We start from the raw sequence: 25,578 nt of genomic DNA on the forward strand, positions 1-25,578 counted from the left end.
TTTTCAAAAAAAACAGAAAAAACAAACCTCAAATGAAAACACAATGCAATGAGCAAGACATTCAAACTGTTGTATCATTATTATCAACATCAGGGCAAATGAACACAAACAAAAAAGTCCAGGGTTGGAATTTCAAAAATGCTCAAACTTGGCTTAAATCTGTTCCCACTGAAATCCGTGGGAGTTTTACCAATGACATAATGACAGCAGAACTAGGCAAATAAAAATAAAAATCCCGTCCATATTTCTTTATGCTTTTAATTTCTTTCACACAGGAAAGCCTGTGTACACAGTGTGTATTAGTTAGAAATAGAATTATGATATTACTATTATTAATACATAGTTATACTGTAAACTCTATTTTGTCTTAGGTTTATACACCATCTAGTACAATAGGGCCCAAATTCTGACTGGGATCTCTGGCTACAACTTTGCTGAAAATAATAAATATTAAATATAATAATAAAAGAAAGACATATCACAGCTGGATCCAATGCCACTTGCTTCTATTGAAGACTTTAGGGTTGTCACATTATAGGAGGGTTTTTTCACTTTATGTTAGAGTGAGCTATCAATGAGACAAAAGATGATGAGCTCCTAAATTTGTGGTCAGGTGGTAGCAGATACAGGATGTTCCTTTACAATCACCTCACCATTTCTTAATCTGCTGACTTCTCCCAGCGGCCTTTCTGCTATTGATAACCACACTAAATAACCTTTGGAAAAAAAATTTTAGACTGTTTTTCCTTAGCCCCCGGGTATTTTTCACCGGCATGTGATATCGCATATATTTCCAGAATTGTTTGTTTGGCGAATTAGAGTTAGAAGATTTCCAGGTAACCACTGGTAAAATTTTAAGAGCTTTCTTCACTATTGGAGGTAAAGACTCTGGCTCTTGGAATGACTTGTACTTAATTAAAATCAGTTTTATCATGTTATCTTCTAAAGCACAGTTCACCGCTGCCTGCAGTTCAAAGATGCTGGGTCCATTGACATAGCCAGGACTCAAGATAATTATAGCTCGTCTGCTTTGTTGAATAGCTGTTACGATATCATCAGTGTAAGCTGAAAAAGAAGTAATGATTAGTACTAGCTTACACTCTGGGCTTTTCAGCCACAGGCACCGAAAGCATTTAAAAAAATTAAATATAATCGTGTTAACAACCATGTAAATGCAGCCACCACTGGAGTAAAATGCAACAACTGCACATAACAGCACATAGCAATGTCCCTCACAGCATGAGAAGAAGAGAACACACTTGAAACCAAAGGAGCGTTTAGAAAGCCATTACCCAATTAATTTGGCAATGACACCTGGGCTAACATCTTCATTCTTCTGATAAATGCAGTCAAAGATCTGGTTGAGTGCCACTTCTGGATGCTCTCCAGACTGCTGTGCAGGGATCCCAGTGCTGAATCCCACATATTCGTAGCTTGCTAGGGCTGGGCAGAATGTAGGTACTGTCTCTGGCTTTGGGCCTCTAAGGCACGCTGTCTGGTGCGAATCTCATGTCAGTCACCCCCCTCTTGACAGTGGGGACCCTGCAGTCCAATGGCCTAGGCCCTAAAACTAGTGCCATCTCCCACAGGCCTCCCCAGCTGTTCTTGCACTTTCCCCAGGATCCCACTGAAGGTGTGAGCCTTCTGGTTTATGCTTTTCCTCTTTAAGGGTATGCATGGAAGACAATGGACACACACACACACTCTTAGCACAGCATTCTAAACACAGTTTTCTCCTTACATTGCATGAAAGATAAATGGATGTAAACATAGTTTTCCTGCCTCAATTTCCACACCACTCTGGAGAGTTCTTTGGCCATACACCAGAGCCCTCTAAGGAGTCCAGGATGTTTCCTCTCCTCCCTGACCTCAGGCACATGGCTTCTCATCCAGAACATGGAGGCCTAGTCTCACTTCTCCCTCTAAAATAGTTGCTGAGAGACCCTCTCTTTTATAATCTCCAGTCTTTATCAGGTGATTTCCTGATCAGCCTCATCAGGTGATGAAAATCCCCTACCAGGTGACCTATTACTTTCATTATCAGCCCACCTGCACAGACTGGTTCTCTTGGGCAGGACTCAGCCTATTGTCTAAAGTGGTGCCATGTCAATTGTAGAGCACTTAAGTTAATGACCCTTTGTTCTTAGCCCTGTGCTGCTAAACGTTGGCGTTCCAGTCCAACATGGAGGTAAAAGAACAACTGAGAAGGCAAAGAAACCCCTCATTCAAAATTAAATCTGCAGTCTGTCAGATATACAAAAAGAGCTCCTGACTCCAAACAGAATCATAAGTTGTGCCTAGACAGGTTCCACAAATTGCCACAGGTGCCATGGGCTCTTTAGTGACTACAAGGGATGATGAATTTTTTTTTTGACAGAAAGTGTAGTTTTACACAAGAAAAATTTCAATTTTGCTGAAATTTTTCAATTATCCATCAGCAAAATCGAAACAAAATATTTTGTGTCAAACCAAATCAAAACATTTTTGCTTTGTTGAACCAAATCGAAATGTTTTGTTTTGGGTCAGTTCAAAATTAATCTGTGTCCACCTGAGCTGCCAGAGTGACTCATGGAAGTTAAAGTTCAGGTGACTCCTGCCCCTCTTCTCCCCTCTGGCCTCAGCTTTCTAGCAGATTACATCTCCCATAATGCAAGATGGTCTCCCCTTTGGTTGAACCAATGTGGTGTATTATGGGAGTTATGTGACCATGGTGCATCATGCCAGTCCAACCAAAAAGTTTGGCTTTAGAGGAGAAAAGACTGGAGAGAAGGGTTGTCTCCTGATGTTTTCCACATATCAAGTGGGACCTTACCTCCTCCTGGAAGAATGTCCCTTTCAAGAAGGCACAGTTTGTATCCATATTTGTTTTCCAACACCTCCGGAAGGACCTCCAGGGCAAACTGTTCCTCATTAAGAAAAGTGGAATCAATTTCAAAGGAGTCTTGTTTTGCATAGGACACAAATGCATCAAATTCTTTGCAATCTAAAAGAAAAGAACATTAAAATTGTGCAGCTCATCGAATGCAACTAAGGTATTTCTGAAGTACCCATCACCTTTAATTTAATGTAATGGTAAATTCTCATTATGGTCAGTATATAAATATTTTATTTAACTGAATACATGTGATTAATAGCAAACAATTGTCAAGTCATGTAATGGAGTCAGTCAGTAATTCAAGATCAGTCCAGCTTCTCCATTGCCTTGCAACTCTTGTAGACGTTCACAGCCAAAGTGAGTATAAAATGCTACCATTCTGTAAACCACTACACAAGATGGAAAGCAATGGAAAATCAGGTCCATTGCTTCATTTCAGAAAGCATGCAGAAAACAAGTAACATCCTTTGCTGCATGACCAGTTGACGATCTGGCCATTTCCCATTAAATTACATATACAGTAACTCCTCACTTAAAGTCGTCCCGGTTAATGTTGTTTCGTTGTTCCATTGCTGATCAATCAGAGAACATGCTCGTTTGAAGTTGCACGATGCTCCCTTATAACGTTGTTTGGCAGCCACCTGCTTTGTCCACTGCTTGCAGGAAAAGCAGCCCGTTGCAGCTAGCGGATGGGGGCTTGGAACCAGGGTGGACCGGCAGCCCCCCTATCAGCTCCCCGCTCCCCTAAGTTCCCTGTGCAGCAGCCACCCAGAAGGCTACCAATTGCTGGCAGTTCAGCTGTCCCTCCCCCCACTGTCATGTGCTTATCCTGCCCTCTGCCTTGGAGCTGCTCCCTGGAGCCTCCTGCTTGCTGTGTGGGGGGTGGGGAAAGAAGAGGCAGCTAATATCAGGGTGTCTGCTTCCCCCCTGCTCCTGCCCCCTGCTTACCCCATCCATAGAGCGGGGGGAGACACAACAGGTCTCTGCTGTCTCAACTTCCAGATCTACTTAAAAAGGCAATGTACTTAGAGTTGTGTCAGCATACTTAAAGGGGCAATGCCTCTCTTTCTCTCACACACACAGGGTGTGTGTCTCTGTCTGCCACATTGTCTCCTCTCCCTCCATTCGTGCTGCCTTGTAGAGTGGGAGGCTACATTAACAACAACGTGTTAACCCGTGAGGGCTCAGCCGCATGCTAGTTCATCATTTAGCAGTAAGGCATTCCCTGGGAAATATCCCACCCTCTGACTTCACCACCTCAACTAAGCTTCACAATCATCATTGCTGTGTACAGTATTAAATTGTTTGTTTAAAACTTATATATATATTGTGTGTGTGTGTGTATATATATATATATATAAAATATAGTTTTTTGTCTGGTGAAAAAAATTTCCCTGGAATCTAACCCCCCCATTTACATTAATTCTTATGGGGAAATTGGATTCACTTAACATCCTTTCACTTAAAGTCACATTTTTCAGGAACATAACTACAACGTTAAGTGAGGAGTTATTGATTTAGAGACTGAGTCAAACTTTTTGCTTTGTGTGCAGTAGTCAACATTTATGTCTCATTTATATCATATCAAAGGATGCAGCTACTCAAGAAAAACATAGCATTTCCAATGCACAAGCTGTTTCCAAAATGCAGTGCATTTTATTGCAAGTAAAACCCCATCTCTCTTACACACCATATTGTCATAAAAGCACATGCATTATTCAATACAATAGTAGAAAAATTCATGTGTTATAAATAGAGATGGGGGCAAGATGCAAATTTCAGGTCAGGATCCAAACACCACCTCAAACTTCGGAGCCGTCCACTTCTTGAGTTCTGGTTCTGTCCCATTAAAGAAATAGATCCAAGCTGTGGATTTCAAATCCAGATCCAAATTTTCCCAGATTTTGAGAAATTTGGCTATAATGCATACAGAGATATATTTTTGTTTTTTAAATAAAAATGTAACAAGTATTTCCATTTTAAAAACAAACTTTTGCGGGGGGTTAAAAGTTGAACAGGTTAATAACAAAATATGGACAAAGGAGTAATGGATGTTGGGGACAACTGGGGACATCTGTGAACAGGCTGTATTGCCTAGTACTCAGAGCAAAAGTACCGGATAGGGGCTCAGTTCTGCAAGATGCTGGCTGCAGTGAAGTCTATGGAACTACTCACGTGCTTAAACTTAAACATGCACTTAAGTGCTTTACTGAAATAAGGCATCTTGCAGTACCCAGCCCTATAAGAACAGTTATCAATACTAATCTGTGATTATGTGATCAATATCAGTTCCTTATGTGATCTTGAACAGGTCATTTGTCCTAAGTCAGGCACAGTCAGCGTCACTAGAAAATTATATGTGCATGTTTGTGTAACTACATCTAAGTTTAGCATGTTCTAAAACTTAAGTCCCAGAAAGTGTGCATGCAAAAAAATGTAAGCATGCAAATTTCAACTCGCAGATTTGGAGGTTGAGTTGCGGTCCCTTTGAAAATCTTAAATACTAATAATGATAAAGAATCCTTTGCACTAGATGTTTGCAATTCCTCATTTCACCAGTGGAGGTCACTGTCACCATATTATAAAACAACCACTCCTTATAATTATTATTGGTGGTGGTGGTATTGTTATGGTAGCAACTGAGTTCAGGGCCACACTGTATTAGACAGTCTACAAACAGTCTCTGGGCCAAAGAGCTTAACACCTCTTTATCTCAGGGATCAGCTGGAGAAACCACCAGGGGAGTTTCCAGAGCCCTCATGAAAATCTTGCCACCAAACTGAAGTGAGGGTTACGTGATTTCCCAGATCACCCTGGCCAGACGTGACTTATCAGTTGGCTCACCAATACACTTTCTGAAGAGCAATTTATGAATTTCTTTTAAAATATACCAGCTTGCATCAAGGGCCAGTTGTGTTTCAGAAAAGTCTTACAGGTAGAAACCACCAGACGACTCCACCCCCTGCATCTCACATTAGCTTTGTAAGCACTTTGGGGCAGGGACTGCCATTTCCTATACATTTGTAAAGAGCTTAGCACCTGGGAACCCCAACCTGGTAGAGGCCTGTGGGTGTTATTGCAATATTCATGATTAGAAGTTGATCACTATGATCAACATGAATTTCCTTAGGAAGAAAATATAAATATTTCCAGTAAGTGCCCTTATAAGTTGATTTGCCAAGTGATGTTGTCTCCCTCCTTGGTTATGTTTATGAGAAATTGTGTTGATTAAATAGGAAAATAAATGATTATATGTCTCCATTTCCTCACCCATTTCTCTGCAAGCACATGCACCTCTAGTCTACAGATTTTATCACAGGTTGAGGGAGAAACTGTTGTTAACCTGTGGGAACCTCCTGTTAAAATATTGGAAACACCTCACTCCTCTGTCTACAGGGTTTTGCCTAACCTCTATCTCCTATTCTGAATTTCCCTGGCTAATTTACTGCTGTTGTAAATGGCTCATTATAAGACTTCAGTCAGTAAATATGTACTGCCCCATGTGTTCCGGCTTCTCTAAGATCCTGAATCAAAGACCACTGAAGTCAGTGGAAAGTCAACTATTGGCTTCAGAAGCCTTTGAATTAGCCCTAATGTGATTGAAGACATTAAAGTAAATGGTTAACAGATACTGCAAATGATAATAGAAAAATTGAAGTAAAATAACAGTTTATCATGGTTCTATTTTTCTTACCTCCTATAGTTTCGTCCTTGGCCAAGTAATTTCTATACATCAGCGCTATTTCGATCCAATGCTGGTAAACAAAAGCGCTGCCCACCAGGAGTCCAACTAGAACTGCAATCGCACTATATAATATGTATATGAAAAGTGCTGTTAAAACAAAATTATTGCTGTTAAAATTCAGTGTTTCCATAATAATACTGACATGTACAAGAAATGCTAATAGCAGGGATGGGGACTAAACTGACTGACAAGATTCACTCCTGCCTGCCTCCCAAATTTTAAGGAAGTGTGGAACTGGATCCAAGTCCAATTCTGAACACTGGGACTCAGGCCTAGCATGGGAATTCAAGAGAATACATAGTGTCTTGTTGACAGTGTGAAAAGCAGATCTGTGCTGGAACACAGAGCAATTCTAGCAGTTTTCAAACAAAACCTTTTCCGGTCAGTTTCAAGGAACCCCTCTAACCTATTGAAAAGTAGAGGGCAATGATGACCACAAGCATATTAGTGACAGTGCTCAAAACATATCTCATCAGGAATTGCTAGACCTCTTCTGGATTTACCTCTTTCCTTCCTTTTTAGCTTGAGCACTCCTGTCGAGTTCCCCACAGAATTCTGAGCAAAGCAGATGAAGTTGCTGTTCAAGTCCCTTTCAGTAACTTCCCTGAGTGTGGCAACATGAACAAATGATTTGCCTCCAAATTCTTCTGCACGAATCCTAAACAGAAAAACACTCCTATCATCCATCTACTATTCATTCACACAAGACACAAAAGCCCATGATTGTACAAATAAAGAGATGCTAACATTCTTGTCATTCACCTGTGATGTCTGTGAAGGAGTAGGAGTATTTTGTAATATTTTTAGGAGTCCTGTTTTTGTTTTATTTTCCCCTATATGCTCCATTGCTACCCAGTGGGTGGAAAAGGACTGTTTGCTCTCAGGCCAGGCTAAGAGATGTGGGTCTGGGTATGGGTTAGCAATCGATCCAGCAGGGGTTGATTTATCATGTCTAGTATAGACACGATAATCAACCACCAATCACTCTAGCGTCAACTCCAGGACTCCACCTCAACGAGAAGCGCAAGGGGAATCGACGCATCTATACACCGCAGTGAAGACACCGTGGTACGTAGATCTAAGTACATCAACTTCAGCTATATTATTCACGGAGCTGAAGTTGCATAACTTAGATCGATTCCTCTCCTCCTCTCCCCCACCCCAGTAGTGTAGACCAGCCCTGAAGCGTGATCCCCATATCAGTGGAACATTTGAAAAGACAATGGCAAATCCAATTGTCCAGACATAGACACGTAGCAACTGTCGACCCAGAGAGATTTGGATTTCCCCACCTCTCAGCAGGGAGGTTGAGCAACACTCCCCAGCCGAGAACAAAGAACTGGAGAAGTGTGAAGTGTGGGAATTAGAGGTGGTTTCTGGAAGTATTCAGGACTCTTACCAAGAGTCAGATGAAGGAGGGCAGGTCAGACAGAGCTTAAACCAGAGGTTCATTACAGCTTGGCTGGGCTCTGGGCTAACCAGAATGGACTATGCTTTAATTTTCCATTCTCTATACTACCCTAAGGACTTCCTATGCTGCATTGCAGTTAACTAATAAACCTGACTGTTTTGACAACACTGCTTGGTGTCATTGCAAATGCCTGGTGAGGTGCATTAATCCCTGAAGAATGTACAACTCTCCATCAGGAGTCTGTCTCAGTTGGACTTGTTGAATGGAGCTCATGGTGTGACGCAGGAGCTCCGAAAGCCCATAAATCCAGTCTAGGGAAGCAGTGAAGCTGTATGGCTAACAAGGAGAAAGAGTGGGACCCTTTCTGGGGGTCTGGCATACTGAAGGGGTTTCTCCTAGAGACTGCTCCAAAGCTGGGGGTGTAGCACCAATTCTGTGGATCCGTGACAATGTTGCAAACGAAAAATGATGTCCTTGTATGAAAGTTCAGTTTGGTTCTGATCTCATGGCTAGTGCCCACAGACAACACAATAAAAAGGTTGCTCTTGATCAGTCCTCAGACCTCAATTTATCAAAGTACTTAAACTCATGCCTAACTTTAAGCGCATGCTTAGTCCCATTGACATGTACTTAAAGTTAGGCACCTACATAGCTGAACTGAAGCCTTAAAAAGCAGACTCTACAGCAGTGGCAAGGGACCTTGCTGTGAAAAATCTTAAAATAATTTAATGCTAGCAAAATTCTCAGGTGATGCGGGACACTAGGAATTTGCAGAATCATATCCCATATCTCATGGCATTTCCCAACCACCAGCTGAGGTCACCTGAACAGAGCAGGGTGAAAACTAGTGGCGTTTGCTTTATAGAATTTCATTCATATTTTGGTTCAGACTATGTGGTGTCAAACCCTGAAGTTTCACTTAGCATTTCAGATGAGGTGACACTCATGTAATCCACCAAGTTACACCTGATCACATGATGAAATCATGCAATCATATTATTTTGACTCAAATCACACTTGATTTCCTTGAAAGTGGATCCCCATTTATCCAAAATTGAGCAGCGTTCCCAAATTTTTACAAATCTTTCAATACACTGTGTCTGAATTTTGAGTTTCTAATGAATTCTGAAAAAGACAATGTTCATCATAACCATTTTGCACTACTCTGTTCAGAAGCTGATAACCGACTGATCTCTGTAATACCACACATGTGCCAGTGAGTGGCTTTAATCATAATAAATCAAATTTATCCATAAAATATTGTAAATCTCTGTCCAGAGTTGTCTGTGTTGATACCATTTGTTCTATTTGTTCACTCTCTGTTATATAATAATATATATCATTATAATGAATATCATTATAGGTGACATTGGTAACACAGCCTAATATTAAGGTTGCACAACACTTTCTATTATAAGACCCTGTTCTCAGTTGCTTACAGCTTTGCCGAACTTTAACCATTGGGCAGAAATTTTCCATGCCGGATATCTGCCTGTTAAAAATTGGCTGGGACCTTTACTTTGAGAAGTTCTAGCACTCCCATACTTCAGACCAAGGATTTGAAATTTGGTCTTTGTGTTATAGATGTGCTTATTGCTGTTCCTATTAAAAACTACCCACATTTGGCCAAGCTAGAAGTCTTTGAAAAAAATCTCAGTTTGCACAAACTAAGAAATCTTTATTGAGTATATCAGCTAAAATCTCCAACATTCTATCCTCCGTGAGCACACTTCATCCTGTGTGTGACCAGACTGCACGAGCCATCCCCACAGAGTGATTGCACATGCTCTATCCCAGCGGTGCAGGGGCCAAGACAGACCTCTAGAATTGCTGCTCCCAGATGCTGGGATGATGCCAGGTACTGCAACTGAGAGCAGGGAGCCTGTCTTTCTTGTGCTCTCAATGATTCTCCTTGCTGATGCTCAAGCAGCGTGCAGAAGGAAGCCTTCTGATTTGAATGCTGAGGGGACAACAGCCGGACTGAAAGAGTAGATTTGGACAAGGAGCCTGGGTCAGCCCGGGAATGGGGAGGGCCAAGATTGTGACTGGGATTTGGGGAGGTGGGCACTACGATTGGAAACCAAGAAGTGCAGAATGTGACTCCGACTCATGGGAGGAGGCTGGGATAGGTAACACAAGAAGACTGAGACTAGGAGCTGGAGAGGAAGCTGGAACTGGGAGCAACCTAATGAAGGACACCCAATGAGGGACATGTGAGGGGCAGTGGGGAGCCAGTTGGCAGATAAGGGGGGAGGGGAACACAGAGTGGACGAAGAGCTAGGGGGACACTGGGACTAGCTGCACAAGGAGACTGGAACTGGGCACCAATGGGGGTGGGAAGGGGATTGTGCATGGGGAAAGAAAGGTCTAATGAGAAGACAGGGTGCAAGGGTAAAACTGAAACTGGCTGGGCAAAGAGACTGGGACAAGAAACTAGGAAGGGGTTAGGGAGGGAGGCAGAGACTGAGATTGGATGAGGAGCCCCTGGGACTGGTTGCCAGGAGGTGGGGAGGAGAGAGAGAGAGATTGAACAAGGAGCTGGGAGAGGAGGGGAAATAGGACTAGCAAAGCAAGGAGATTGGGACTGAAAGTGTCTGTGGGAGGAAGAGACTGGCATCTGGGGGGAGAATGAGAATCTGATGGGGAACCCAGAGAGGGAAAATAGGACTGGCTGGGCAAGACTACTGGGACTAGGACAAAGAGACAGGGCCAGATCAAAGACAGGACCAGGACAAGCTGGCTGGGATAGAGTGGACAGGATTCAGCTTGGGGGAGAACAAGCAGAAGAGTCTTTAACTACTCTCCTCTGGACCCTGGAATGGAACCCAAGATTTCTGAGTTTCACCATTCCTCTGCTCTTAGCAAATATCTGTGAAATCCACTGGCAAAGTGTGGGTCTCATTTCCCGCTAGTGCTGGTCCACACAGACAATGACAACCTACTACTGCTTTCAGGTATTCCATTAGCTCAAGTGGCGGAGGTGTGTGAGGTGCATCTAAAAGTTCCAACCATGCTGATGTCCCATGTAGGCGTCAATATGATGCCATATGGTGAGATTTCTGTTTTTTCACTTTGGTTTTTTTAAACCTAGGAAATCACACATGCACGCATCCATGTGCACACAGACACAGACACACACACACACGTTAAAAGAACATTAAGGTTGAAAAGCCAAGCATTCAAAAGTTAATACCCAAATTAAGGTCTCCCATGCAACCTTAATTCAGTCCCCCTGTGCATATGAATTACGATACAGTCTTTAATGGCATGATCCCATACTACTTTTTCCACATGATCCCTGTCTCATTCAGTGCACAGGATTCACCTGCTCTATGGATTAACCAGGGTCGTATAGTAAAGGAGACCCTTGTCTGTAGGAACCCTGCTTCATTGGTTGCAGAAGTCAAAGGTATGTAGTGACTGAAGCAGGGGATTGCAAGAAGAGAAAGGAGGGTCTGATGGTCAAGATAGTTGAATGCTGCCATGAGGAATTGGATTTGTCTTTGCATCTGCCACAGAGTTCCTGTGTCATGCAGAGCAACTCTCTTAAACCAAACTTTTCATAGGTGGTCACTAATTGTCTCTCTCTCTCTCGTTTTCTGGGTGCCTGACTTGAGACCCCAGGGCCTGATTTGCACTGGGAGCTGCAACTGAAGTCAATGGGAGCTGTGCCTACATATAAAGCTTTATGTAAAGCTATATATTATTTGAGCATATACAGTGCTATATAATGCTAAGTACTCTGAAAAAATCAAGCCGTAGGTGTCTCAAATTGAGCAGCCAAAATTAGTGGACACATCTGAGCTTAACTTCTCTGCGCCTCAATTCCCATTTGTAAAATGAGGATAATTCTAGGAGCTGTGAAGATAAATACATTGCTTGTGATACCAGAAAGATGGGAGCTATGGAAAAGCCCAGGAAGAGATTGACCATTTTTTCTTTAGAGCAGGGTTTGCTCTCAGTATGAAGAGAAACAAATTATTGAACAGCTTCTCATTAATTGAGCACCATCTATTCTGTGCGAGCAAGGCTGGGTTCTGTGGACAAAATACTATGTGAGTATTTAATTAAAGACTGTATTTCTGTATATTAATGCATATGCAAAAAGGGGGCGGAATTCGAGTTGCATGAGCAGCCTAACCCTGGTACTTGCTAAATTTTCAGTGCTTCACTGTACAATCATCATGTTCTTTTAACATACTTTTTTGAATGTAATTATATATACACATGCGTCTATTCATACATATAGAGTGGAGTGTTAACATGTATAATATATATATTAGAAAGAATATGTGTGTGTCACACATATTAGTATGTAATATGTATCTAAAAATCCTCAGTGGACTTTTCTTACGTTTTCTGATATTTTGTTAGTGATCTTCCAGTGTCTCCAGGTAAGAAGACAGTACATTAAAGTAGATATTGAAGACTCTACATTTGCTTGCACTGTAACCAAGCTGGGATTTTCTGTTTAGTTGGTTTTTCCCCTTACCGTGTTGAGTTCTGCAAAAGTGGCTCACTTTTACTTTCTTTGTTGTCTCTGTACCAAGTTATCCTAGGCAAAAAATCCCTTTCAAAGCCAAATGATACTTTGCATTCCATTTTAAGAGGTTTTCCTGTGAAAAGGAAACATAGAAACACTGTTTACAAAAGTCATTGGAAAGTCTTTCTCCTAATTAATATGGGAAAGTGGTTGCTGGGTTGAGATGCGTTTTTTTCCCCTTTGATGCCAACAAAGGCATACACTGTCAATATACTGTCTCAGTTTTTGACCTAATCCATACAAAACATTGGACCTAAGATCCATACATGTCTTAAAACTGGTTTCTATCATCCAGTGAAATGTCAATACTCTATTAAATTGTAATGCCCTTCCTGGCCAGAAAAAGAACCGCAAAAAGCTCCCGCTTACCAACTTCTACTTCAAGGGTCTTCATGCCACTGGGATACAAGATGTTTGGGGTGTGGACAGTGTTTCGTGCTGCAATACAATACAATACAAAATAAAAAATAAAATAAAATAAAATAAAATAATTGATAAGACTATTATGTATAGTGAAAAGGTGCTATACTGTCTTAGGCTATGGTAAACCCAAGATAGAATCAGCTCTGATAAGGTTATTGATTATTCTAGGTTACAGACAGTCTATTATATATTATTACTTAACATTTAACATTCCATCCAAAGCCCACTGAAGTCAATGGCAATCTCTCTATTGATTTTAACGGACTTGGGATGAGGACTTTAATGATGTTTAGCCCGATGGCCTGTCTGAACATTCCTAACATATAGTCATTTTGTAAGTGGGGCTTCAGTAACGATTTCTGAAGAAACAGCCAGAGAAGCAGGAATAGAACCAGGAGAGGACAGCGTTGTCACTGTGAGAGAGGACAAGATTTTCAGAATGTGAGCACAAATTAAAACAGTACAGAAGAGGAAAGAGACACTAATTTACTACAGAAAATAAATTGTTACTACAGATATTTTATTATTCTGAGCTCATATGTTACTTACCAATGATTTTTACTCTAACTACTCTTCTCATTGTCCACTGGATGCTGTTGTCAAATAAAATGTAATCACATACATAAATACCAGCATCTTGCTTATAGATACGAAGCAAGTGGATTTTATCATCCTTAAGTTTTCGACTTGGTCTAGTCTCCTGAAGCATTACTCGAATTCCATTCTAACAAAAAGAAAGGAAAATGAAGCAATTAGATGGGTTATTTTCTTTGCAACTAATTAAATTCTCTTTTAAAATCTTAGAGTGAGATTGTCATGAGAGCTGAATGCAGACCTAACTCTGTTCCCATTGAAGTCAATAGCGGAGTCTGTTATACTATGAGTCTCATAAGCTTTGGTGTTGGGGGTGGGGGGGTTGGGGGGGTTGGGGGGGTTTTGTTTGTTTGCTTTCGCAACCCCTAGCTTCTGAAGGCAGCTGAGTACATGAGAATCTTAGCTTTCATATTTAAAAAAAAAGCAAAATTCTAACACTCATGATTGCGGAGAAAACTCTGCAAATATGAATGAAGTGGGACCTGAAGACTTAGAAACCAGAAGCCAACTAAAAGGAAAACTGTTCTTTTCTTTTCATATGTTATGATTTTTAAATAAATCTCATGATTTCTTGAAATCTGACTCATGAATTTTGAATGCTTGGAGTTGGCAATACTGCTATTGCTTTCACTATGAGCACCGAGCAACATTGAATGCTTTTGAAAATTCCAGCCATTCTTAATGTCCTAAATATACACATATCCTCTAGAATGGTTAAAGATTTTTGTCATAAATATAAAGGGAAGGGTAACCACCTTTCTGTATACAGTGCTATGAAATCCCTTCTGGCCAGAGGTAAAACCCTTTCACCTGTAAAGGGTTAAGAAGCTAAGATAACCTCGCTGGCACCTGTCCCAAAATGACCAATGAGGGGACAAGATACTTTCAAATCTGGAGGCGGTGGTCGGGTGGGCAAAGGGTTCTGCCTGTCTGTGTGATGCTTTTGCCGGGAACAGATCAGGAATGCAGCCTTACAACTCCTGTAAAGTTAGTAAGTAATCTAGCTAGAACATGTATTAGATTTTCTTTTGTTTAATGGCTGGTAAAATAAGCTGTGTCTTTTTGTAACTTAAGGTTTTGCCTAGAGGGATTCTCTATGTTTTGAATCTGATTACCGTATAAGGTATTTACCATCCTGATTTTACAGAGGTGATTCTTTTACCTTTTCTTTAATTAAAATTCTTCTTTTAAGAACCTGATTGATTTTTCATTGTTCTTAAGATCCAAGGGTTTGGGTCTGTGTTCACCTGTACCAATTGGTGAGGATTCTTATCAAGCCTTCCCCAGGAAAGGGGGTGTCAGGCTTGGGGGGATATTTTGGGGGAAGATGTCTCCACGTGGTCTCTTTCCCTGGTCTTTATTTAAAATGCTTGGTGGTGGCAGTATACTGTTCAAGGACAGGGCAAAGTTTGTACCTTGGGGAAGTTTTAACCTAAGCTGGTAAGAATAAGTTTAGGGGGTCTTTCATGCAGGTCCCCACATCTGTACCCTAGAGTTCAGAGCGGGGAAGGAACCTTGACAGTTTTTAATAAAGGCCAATCCAATGCCCATTAGAGTAAATGGAAAGACTCTCATTGACTTCAATGGGGTTTTGATCAGGCCTTAAATGAACAGAGCAAGGAAATTCAAAGTTCATGCAAAAAGAAACCAGAAAAGAAAATTTGCCATAGAAGATGTACCAGAAATTATTGTTGTGCAGGCTCTAAGTGAAGCCTCTACACATAAGGGGCTGATGCTGTTCATCAAATGGGCAGAGATTTCTGATCATTTCTAATGCAATTCATAGTTCTCTGAATTGGGCAATTCTGATATAATGAATCATTGTAACAATTTGGGGATGAATTTATTCTTCATAAAAGTGAGGAACTAACACTGCGGAATGAGAGCCTGACATCACTCAAGCAGGCATTCATTGCACTAGCTTTTACCACACTGCTCTGCCAATCCTGACCTACCCTGTCCTGCTATTCCAGCCCTGCACCCATAGCAATCCTGCCAGTGTACCACACTAATGACCTGCAGAACTAGTACCTTTTACTATCCCAGGCCTTTGCGTCTCTGCCAACAAAACATTGAGGAATCCACCTTTGTACAGTACAATAACATTCTCAAAAAGATAAAGAAAGCATAACACCACCTCATTGACCTTTCTGCCCCTTGATCCTGAATTTCACCCACATTTATCCTAAATCCTGCTTTTAAGAGTCCACTCCACCAGCAAGAATGCTCACCAAACAAACGCCTAGGCAGGCAGCAGAACAAAAGCATAAATTCTGATGCACTGCTTCATTGCATATGGAGCCTCAAGTTCCCTTTTGCCATACATGACATGACAGAAGCAACAGAAGATGGAAAACAGAAAGATGCAGAAGCCCAAAGAGCATCTAGAAAATATCCTACAAATAAGGCTACATTTTAGTCAGGGGTATTTTTAGTAAAAATCATGGATGGATCATGGGTTGTACATCTTTTACAGGAAATTCAAAAGTCACTTTGGCTACAGAAATGGTTCTAGTCTTGATTGAACATATACTTAGTGCTGTAACACTAGATGGTATAAATGAGTAGTTAGGTACAATATATCAAGAGTTATTCCTGCATAGCAGGTAAGTCTATTTAGGAAATTGATTAGACTTCATACTTGGTATTTTCTGAATGCAAAGTAATTTCCATGTATTGCCCTTTTTTAACCTTATACAGAACTGATCAATTTTTTTAAACTGTGTAAAAAGAACATCCCTTCCTTGTCTGCCAAATTTTAGCTTGGAGACAATTTTATGGCCATTATAAGTAAAACTTGTCAGAAATTTTTCAGCAAATCACTTTTCAATAAAATGCCATTTTCATCTCAATAGAAACTTTTTGAAAAACACCAATTTTGATTACATTTCATTTAGAAACTAAATGAAGCATTTTTACATTTTAAAAATGGAACATTTTGATGTTTCATTTTGAAATTACTTCTGAAAATGAAATCTTTATATATTTTAATTTAGAAAAATGTTTTTAAAAGTTTTAAAGGGTTGAAATCAGAACGAAATGCTTCAATTTTATTGAAACAAGATGTTTTGATCTAGCAGAAATTTTCATTTTAATTTATTTTGTTTCATGGGAAGTTTAGAATTCTTTGGTTTTGTTCCATTTTGGAACAATTTTTTTTTCCAAATCATGAAGTTTCCCACAAAACAGAAAATCCATTTCCATCTCAGCTCTAATTAGAAGCCTCTAAAATATTCCCCCTTTGGGAGTTGTGCACAATTTGCATTTGCTTCAGTAGAAATTGTGGGAAATGTGTAAGAGTGCAGAATTTAGCCTAAAATTGTAACAACACTGATTTTATTTCACAGAGAATTGGAAAAGAGTGACTGTTACCTTGTACCATGTCACTGGTGACCTTTGTAAATGATTGTAGCAGTGTATCCCAGGACAAGAAATTGAATGTCCCCTTTCAATGAGAAGAGACAGCTCATTTCTGCCATTATCCGAACAATTTGCATTGTTCTTTGCTTGAACCTTTATGATGTTTGAGAGACATGGGATTTCTTCCCTGTGCAGCAAAGAAAAGAAACCAAGGTCAAGTGAAAACAATCAAACATATTGGACCAAAGAAAGAGTTTAGTGGCATGGAGGTTTTTAAGAACAGGTTAGACAAACTTCTGTCAGGTATAGTCTAGGTCGGGGTAGGCAACCTATGGCACGCGGGCCAAAGGCGGCAGGCGAGCTGATTTTTGGCGGCACTCACACTGCCTGGGTCCTGGCCTCTGGTCCGGGGGGCTCTGCATTTTAATTTAATTTCCAATGAAGCTTCTTAAACATTTTAAAAACCTTATTTACTTTACATTCAACAATAGTTTAGTTCTATATTATTGACTTATAGAAAGAGACCTTCTAAAAACGTTAAAATGTATCCCTGGCACGCGAAACCTTAAATTAGAGCGAATAAATGAAGACTCGGCACCCCACTTCTGAAAGGTTGCCGACCCCGGTCTAGGTATACTTAATCATGTCTTAATGCAGGGGGATGGACTAGATAACTTCTTGACCTTCCAGCCCTTTATTTGCATGAATCTATGATTTTCAGCTATCAGTGAAAGTGTACATCAAGGAAGGCCTTTTGACACACTGACATACCTTATCATACAGATATATACTCCAGCATCATTAATCCCTATCGGTCTAAACCAAAGTGCATTCCCTTCCTGAGTGGGGTTAGTGCTTTCATTACTGATAATCTTCAGTGGCTCTCCATCTTTTTGTTGCCAGAACCACAGCACTTTACTTTTATAGAGTAATGAGTTGTTGTACATGTGGGTACGGTGTTGGGATGGCAACACACATTCCAAAATAAACTCCTCGTCAGTAATTGCATGATAAATCCTTCCAGGTCCTTTATGAAGACACCCTGAAAGGCAGGCAACAAACATATCAGTACAATCCGACATGAATATAGCATAGATTTCATTATATTGAGAGAGAGAGAGAGAGAGAGAGAGAGAGAGGAAAATGGCCAAAATTTTTTACGTGATTGGTGATTTGGGGTATTTTTAAGGGGGTTCCTTAAAGGGCCTGTAAGCAAGTGACTTGTCGGCCGATGCGCCTTCTACTCCCCCCACCCTCTGCTGATTAAGTGTGGTGTAGCAGGCTCTCCTCCTTTAGCACCTCCTGCTGACAGCCATGCCAGCCCTGCAGTGGTTTGCTTTTTCTTGCAACTCAGCCCAGTGACCAGTCACATATAGGTCCACCCCTTCTGGAGTAAAACCAGTAGTCCAACAACTGATAGCCCTTCAACTTCACGTTGGACCCCCCCTCCCCCGCCCCCAGAGCAACTCTGAACCCACCAGTCCTTGCACCTGGAATCAGGGAGTTTCAGTAGTCCTTACCTTACCCATCCCAGGGGCATTTCTGCTCCATCTTCCTCAGTGGACTGGTAGGGGAACCCAGCTCCTCCCTTTCCAGGGACCCTTAAACAAGCAGTCAAGGCCTGACTACATAGACCTCTTGCTGTCTCCTGCACCACTTCTTACCTTACCCTGTCTTGAGCCTTTGCCTCATCCTCTTCCCAGGCTCCCAGTATATCAAGGTTACACATGTCTACCTTACTTTAAGTCCCATGTGGGAGTGGACAGGGAAGATTTTGCTTCTTCAGTTTCTCCAGCAGAATCAGTCTCTGTGTCTTCCCCCTGGCAACTGCTTTCCCCCTCTCTCTAGAGAGTGACTTTTTAACTGTTTAATGTCCTTAAGATCTTTTGGCTTCTAGTCTTTGAAAAACAAGTCTTATAATTTTGGATGGAGCCTGGAAGTAGCATCGTCCCAGCTAATAGCTCAGGCATTGTCTCTTAGGTTATGTCTACACTGAAAAAAAAACAACCCAACAACAACCCTATAGCAGTGAGTCTTCGATCTTCGTCTGTTGACTTGGGCTCATGGAGCTTGGACTACATGGCTAAAAATAGTAGTGTAGATGTCCCCACTCGGGCAGGAACCTGGGCTCAGAGAACCACCCAGACACGAAGTAGAGCTCTGTGTATCTCAAAAGCTTGTACCTTCTGCCAAGGTAAAGATATTACCTCACCCACCTTGTCTCTCTAATATCCAGGGACAAACACAGCTACAACTACACTAGTCACTTTTGAAAATTTAGCCCAATAACATTTAATAACTGAGTATAAATTAACAATGAGTGTCTGGGATTTATAGGTCTGATTCAGCTCCCACTGAAACAAATAGACTTTCCATTGACTTTAATAGCAGTTGGATTGGGCTCTGAGGACCAAAAACTTTCAGTTTGTGTAAATTGGCATAGCTCCATTAACGACAATGCTGATTACACTAGCTGAGGATCTGGCCACATGTCTTTAAACACAAACTGATATGTTGCAGTGGTTTTGATTTTGCCTATGTACAGTAATAAATACAAAGTATTCCAAAGTCCCAGGTCTTCAACGGGGTGGTGCTATCCTCTGCCGTAGACACATTACCATAGTTAAACTACAGACTTATCTCCAAGCATCCTTATTTTTATGGGTATAATACAAAAGTTAATTTACATTAACTAAATTTCACTCCACATAGGAGGCATCCAGGAGATGTGGGTGGAGTGTTAGCTTAAAGAAAAAGAGTTTCATCCAAACTCTACCACTGAGTTAACTATATGATCTTGGGCAAGTTGTTTGTCTCTGTATATCTCGGTTTTCTCATTTGCAAAATGGATATAATAATATTCACCTATGTCACAGCAATGCTAATAAAACAATTATTTGAAACATCTTCATATCCTATTGTGAGAGGTGCTGAATACATGCAAAGTATTATCCTTATGTTATCTGTACACTTGTTTGATACCTTGCCATTGTCTTTAGACTGCATGTGTCAATGGCAACCTTTTATATCCAACTGCTCCCAACAATCCACATCCATACATTTTCCTTTGTCTCTTTGTTCTACCATATCAGAGACACACATTATCTCCACACAATTTACTGTTTATTTTATATTCTCTTCCAGCTAATTCTGGTATGGTATCACTCTGGATAATGGGCTATTGCAGTTACAGCTGGTTGGAGAACAGAAATTTCCTGCCAGAAGGGAAATTTTCAAGTTTTTGGAAAAAATTAGTCCTGATTCCTGACAAAAAGTGAAAACCTTGAAATTTTTCACAGGACAAAAATTCCAAGCTTTTGTCCATTTCATTTTCTCCCTGCCCGCAGAAAGTGAAATTGACAAGAGCCTTCCAGGCAGGCATTTTCCCATGGAAAATTTTGATTTTATGCAAAGGGCATTTTCTGTCAGGATGATTTTCTGATAGAAAAGTCCCCAAAAGCTCGAATTGTAGTGCTCTATTTTTTTTTATGAAGCAATGTTTTAGCTTGGATGAAGATGTCAAAGGAATCACAGCAGGCACCTTGCAGCTTTCCCAGCTGAAATTAATTAGAGCTCTGTGAAATTCCACTAATACATAGCACCATGAGGCCCAATAAAATATAGGGCAGGGCAAAACAAAGCAATGAAAGGAGTTTTGATTAAGGAAGAGGGGAAATCTATGGAGAGAAAGCCATCTCTTCCTGATGTATTATTCAGTGGCGTTACAGCAGCAATTAATTTGTTCCATTATGCTCTCAAAATTCCAGTTTTTATTTTTCCATTATATTGAAAATGTCCATCTACTTTCACTGCTAACTCTGGGACTATGGATTTTGTACTTTCTACAGACCCAAACACATCATCAGTGCTTAACAAAAAAAATGCATAAAAATTATAATTCATAAGAAGTCTTACACAGAATCAGTGAAAACTTATAAAATGATGATAGGATGTATATTGATTATTACCAGCCAATAAAATTATTATTGAAACATTTCCGGTAAGACATGAAACAATCTCTTACCTGTCAGATTAAACTCTCTAACCTCTGCTCCTTTGATAAACAATAGTAGGATCCAGCAAAAAGTAAACATTTTTCCTATCTAACTTTGATTCACTCTGGAAAAATGTGTTCTTTGCTAGCCTGTGAAGTACTATGAAATAGATGATCAGAGATGTTCTCGGTCAGCATCATCTTCTTTGCTGTAAAAGAGGAAAATAGCCATTTGTTTTGAATGATAATCTACACTACACTGGAGTGGGAAGTGCTAAGCTATTTCACACGGCGCACAAAAGTGCAGCATGAAAATTAGGGCTGTCGATTAATCACAGTTAATTCACGCAATTAACTCAAAAAAATAACAGCAATTTTAAAAATTGTGATTAATCGCAGTTTTAATTGCGCTGTTAAGCAATAGAATACCAATTGAAATTTATTAAATATTTTTGGATGTTTTTCTACATTTTCAAATATATTGATTTCAGTTACAACACAGAATACAAAGGGTACAGTACTCACTTTATAATATTTTTATTACAAATATTTGCACTGTAAAAATGATAAAAAATAGTATTTTTCAATTCACCTCATACCAGTACTGTAGTGCAATCTCTTTATCATGAAAGTACAACTTACAAATGTAGGGTTTTTTTTGGTTACATACCTGCACTCAAAAACAAAACAGTGTAAAACTTTAGAGCCTACAAATCCACTCAGTCCTACTTCTTGTTCAGCAAATCGCTCAAACAAGTTTGTTTACATTTCCAGGAGATAATGCTGCCCGCTTCTTATTTACAATGTCACCAGAAAGTGAGAACAGGCATTCGCATGGTACTTTTTTGCAAAGTACTTACGTGCCAGATATGCTAAACAATCATATGCCCCTTCATGCTTCTGCCACCATTCTGGAGGAAATGCTTCCATGCGGATGACACTCATTAAAAGAATAACATGTTAATTAAATTTGTGACTGAACTCCTTGGGGAAGAATTGAATGTCTCCTGCTCTGTTTTACCCACATTCTGCCACATATTTCATGTTATAGCAGTCTCAGATGATGATCCAGCACATGTTTGTTTTAAGAACACTTTCACTGCAGATTTGACAAAACACAAAGGTACCAATGTGAGATTTCTAAACATAGCTTTAGCACTCGACCCAAGGTTTAAGAATCTTCCAAAATCTGAGAGGGACGAGGTGTGGAGCATGCTTTCAGAAGTCTTAAAAGAGCAACACTACAATGTGGAAACTACAGAATCCGAACCACCAAAAAAGAAAATCAACCTTCTGTTAGTGGCATCTGACTCAGATGATGAAAATGAACATGCGTCGGTCCGCACTGCTTTGGATCATTATACAGCAGAACCTGTCATCGACATGGACACAGGTTCTCTGAAATAATGGTCAAAGCATGAAGGGACATGTGAATCTTCAGTGCATCTGGCAAGTAAATATCTTGTGACACCACCTACAACAGTGCCATGCGAACCCCTGTTCTCACTTTCAGGTGACATTGTAAACAAGAAGCCAGCAGTAATTATCTCCTGCAAATGTAAACAAACTTGTTTGTCTGAGCAATTGGCTGAACAAGAAGTAGGACTGAGTGGATTTGTAGGCGCTAAAGTTTTACATTGTTTTATTTTTGAATGCAGTTATTTGTTGTACATAATTCTATATTTGTAAGTTCAACTTTCATGATAAAGAGATTGTACTACAGTACTTGTATTAGGTGAATTTAAAAAATACCATTTATTTTGTTTTTTTAAAGTGCAAATGTTTGTAATCAAAAATAAATATAAAGTGAGCACTATACACTTTGTATTCTGTGTTGTAATTGAAGTCAATATATTTTAAAATGTAGTAAACATCCAAAATATTTAAAGAAATGATATTCTATTATTGTTTAATAGCGCAATTAATTGTGTGATTAATCGCGATTAATTTTTTTAATTGCTTGAAAGTCCTAATAAAAATGGTAAACAGCATTTCCCCCCAAGTGATCATGTCTTTTTGAAAATTGGTATGTGCCATGTTTTGGTCATGCAGAGCATTTTGTGCAGATCCATGGTGGACCATATATACATACTGCAAACTTCAATTAAAACAAGTTGTATAGGGAGAGATAGATGTAGAGCCAGATTTTCAAAAGCATTTGTGCATGCAGTTAGCCTGATAGTGTGCCCAAAGGGTGAATTAGGCACTAATTAAACATTTATGGGTCAGCTCTTCAACTGGTGTAAATCATTGTTGCTCCATTGAAGTCAATTGAGTTATGTCAGTTTACAGCAACCTAGGCTGTGATCCTTGGTTTACAACTGCTTTCTTCACGGCTACATGAGAGCAGCTTCCTATACGCATAAGCCACACTCTGTTTTCATTCAGTCCCACCTCTGACCCAGTCTCTCCTAAGAGGATTTAGACCACTGTCTTGCTAGAATTGCACCAATGTTTTGAATGCTAGAATTGCACCCTCTCACTGATATGTCCCAGGTGACTGTTTTGCTTCCATCTAATCAAATGATTTAGATGACTGATAAAGTGACCTTTCGGTTTGTAAATTAATGTAGGCTCCTTCCTAGGCTAACTCTGGTCTAGCACAGCCTTCCAGGCAGTATGAGTTATCTGCACCAACAAAAAAGCACAGATTCACAGCAGGAACAGAGTTTCCAATAGCCATTGCAGCTATAATATAAAAAAAACCCATCCACGTTCTCAAAGCAAGTTGGCAATATGCCCAATAACCCCACCATAGTTGCAGCTATAATTCTACCTGGCAAGACAGTTGTTCAGTGTGACATCCAGCATAATAATTAATAACATTTTTTGCATGTATACAGTGTCTACCTCTGCAAGGCTTGAATTGAGCTATTTAGCTTCTCAGTAAAACTGATCAAACACCAGGTGTTAGCTACTCTTGAACTGTGTGAACTTTGGCTATATACACTTTTTTTGACATCCTTCATCAGCCCATCAAGTGACACTACACTTGCAAAGCTGTGTATCAGGCTGTGACTCAGGCTGAAGAAAAATCCCTGGGTGAGTTTTTTGATCTGTGGGCACATTATGCAAATCAGGTCCCACTCACACAAGCAGAGGGCAGTACTTCACCCAGTTTATTTTACATCAGTGGCATTAATGAACACACTCCCATTTTGCAGTCTTTGGGGCAACTATGCTACACAGAGAGGTGAGCTGCAGCCACATGCCAGAAACTAAACAGGGCCTGCTGTTTGTCTTTATTCCTGACAAATATGGTTCTCATTTCCCTCCTCTGTTTTGATACTAAATTGGCTTCTGCTCATCTTGCCCATTTCTCATGGCTTTTAAAATCATCATGAAGCTGCCATTCTGGGGGTCTTGGGCTAGGCTGAATCAGGAGGCAGGGCTTCCTCTGCTTTATGCTGTATTCATTCAGAAGACAGCCATCCCAGTGGCAGAAAGTGCAGCAGAAGAGCATTTGGACAGTGGTTAGGTCAGAACTTCATGTGACAACATCCCATAGTGTATTTATCTTTTCTAAGTCAATGGTACTTTTTCTGTATTTTGGGTAAAATCATAACCAGGACACACTTTTGATGTGTATCCTAACTGTCACACACATGCACCCACACCAAATTTCCAGTAACCAAATGAGACTCATTCCTTCCACCAGGTTCCTCCTCCTAACAGCCAACATCCAGCCCCCTTCTTAGGAGGAGGAAAGTCTCTCCCGCTGACCTGCTGAGGAGGCAGCCAGGGAGAAATCATACACTCTCTAACACTTTTGTCCAAAGCCAGATTTAGCATTTTGGGGGTGGGCCTGGGAGACAGCTAAGCAAAGCCTCCACACTACAAAGAAAACAGATGCATTTTCACCACAATCACACCACTTGACAGGAGGCTGGTTTGAGGAGCTTGGGGAAGGGTCAGCAAGATGATTCTTTGAGATACACGGTATTAATCAGTTAACTTTGGGATGAGTGTCAGGAAGAGATTGTGAAGTCTCCTGCTGCTGAAGTACAGCGCAGCCATTTGTTCCTTTCACTGCTACCTATTGGTTTGCATTGATTTCTTATTCAAGGCTATCTTCACAAGGGAAAGGGCTAGAGACTTACCTTTATTAAAAATAAAAATAAAAGCTGAGATTCTTCACTTTGTCAGCTCCCCCAGATCACAGGAGCCCATCACCAAAGGCTTCCATGAGGCCCAAAGGCTAATTCTGCTTCTGCCACATCTGGCTAGATATAGCTTTCCAAGGATAATGAGCTACATGACAAGACCAAGAAGCATAAGCATCTAAATGAATGAAGAAACTCAGACAATTCATGATTAAAACAACTTAATACATTATCTTGTCTATTGCCCTGGCAATACAGGTTGCTTGCAGGTGAAACCTCCTATGGAAGAATAATCCCATCACTTAGATGAGAATTTGGAGAGAAGCATGAAGCAGTGCTGAAGTTTTGGCATTCATGGAGATAACCTGGTGGAATGTACTTAGAGTCGGTCGAAAAAATATGTATTTTTAAATTATTCATTTAAAAAGAAGAACATTTTCATGAAATATACTTACATTTTTCAACCAGCTCTAAATGTATTAATTTCATCTCCTTTATAACATTGCCTCTGGAGAGCCCCCTTCAGAGAC

General features: G+C 40.3%; 1 protein-coding gene across 1 annotated transcript; it reads right to left on the reverse strand.

Annotated features, from left to right (window-relative positions):
- Positions 1 to 33: 33 nt before the first annotated feature.
- IL18RAP (interleukin 18 receptor accessory protein) lies at positions 34 to 25,578 on the reverse strand. Its single transcript, XM_073327508.1, has 12 exons — positions 25,504 to 25,578; positions 25,046 to 25,196; positions 20,976 to 21,154; positions 17,723 to 17,993; positions 16,964 to 17,138; positions 13,547 to 13,721; positions 12,944 to 13,012; positions 12,524 to 12,647; positions 7,124 to 7,278; positions 6,570 to 6,707; positions 2,813 to 2,983; positions 34 to 1,065 (listed from the first exon to the last, which is right to left on the reverse strand). The coding sequence occupies exons 3-12, from the start codon at positions 21,043 to 21,045 to the stop codon at positions 650 to 652; spliced, it is 1,764 nt and encodes a 587-aa protein (XP_073183609.1). The 5' UTR covers positions 21,046 to 21,154; positions 25,046 to 25,196; positions 25,504 to 25,578; the 3' UTR covers positions 34 to 649.

This window comes from Lepidochelys kempii, chromosome 1 (genome assembly GCF_965140265.1).
Source record: "Lepidochelys kempii isolate rLepKem1 chromosome 1, rLepKem1.hap2, whole genome shotgun sequence".
In the NCBI taxonomy this organism is placed as follows: Eukaryota; Metazoa; Chordata; order Testudines; family Cheloniidae; genus Lepidochelys; species Lepidochelys kempii.

What these genes read in the sequence shown, in the direction of transcription:
- IL18RAP (XM_073327508.1), bottom strand. Translation starts at nt 21,045, where the DNA reads ATGTTTACTTTTTGCTGGATCCTACTATTGTTTATCAAAGGAGCAGAG. An exon ending in TAGAGAGTTTAATCTGACAG is followed by an intron (nt 17,994 to 20,975) that starts GTAAGAGATTGT and finishes CCTGCCTTTCAG; the next exon opens with GGTGTCTTCATAAAGGACCT. An exon ending in GTATATATCTGTATGATAAG is followed by an intron (nt 17,139 to 17,722) that starts GTATGTCAGTGT and finishes TTTGCTGCACAG; the next exon opens with GGAAGAAATCCCATGTCTCT.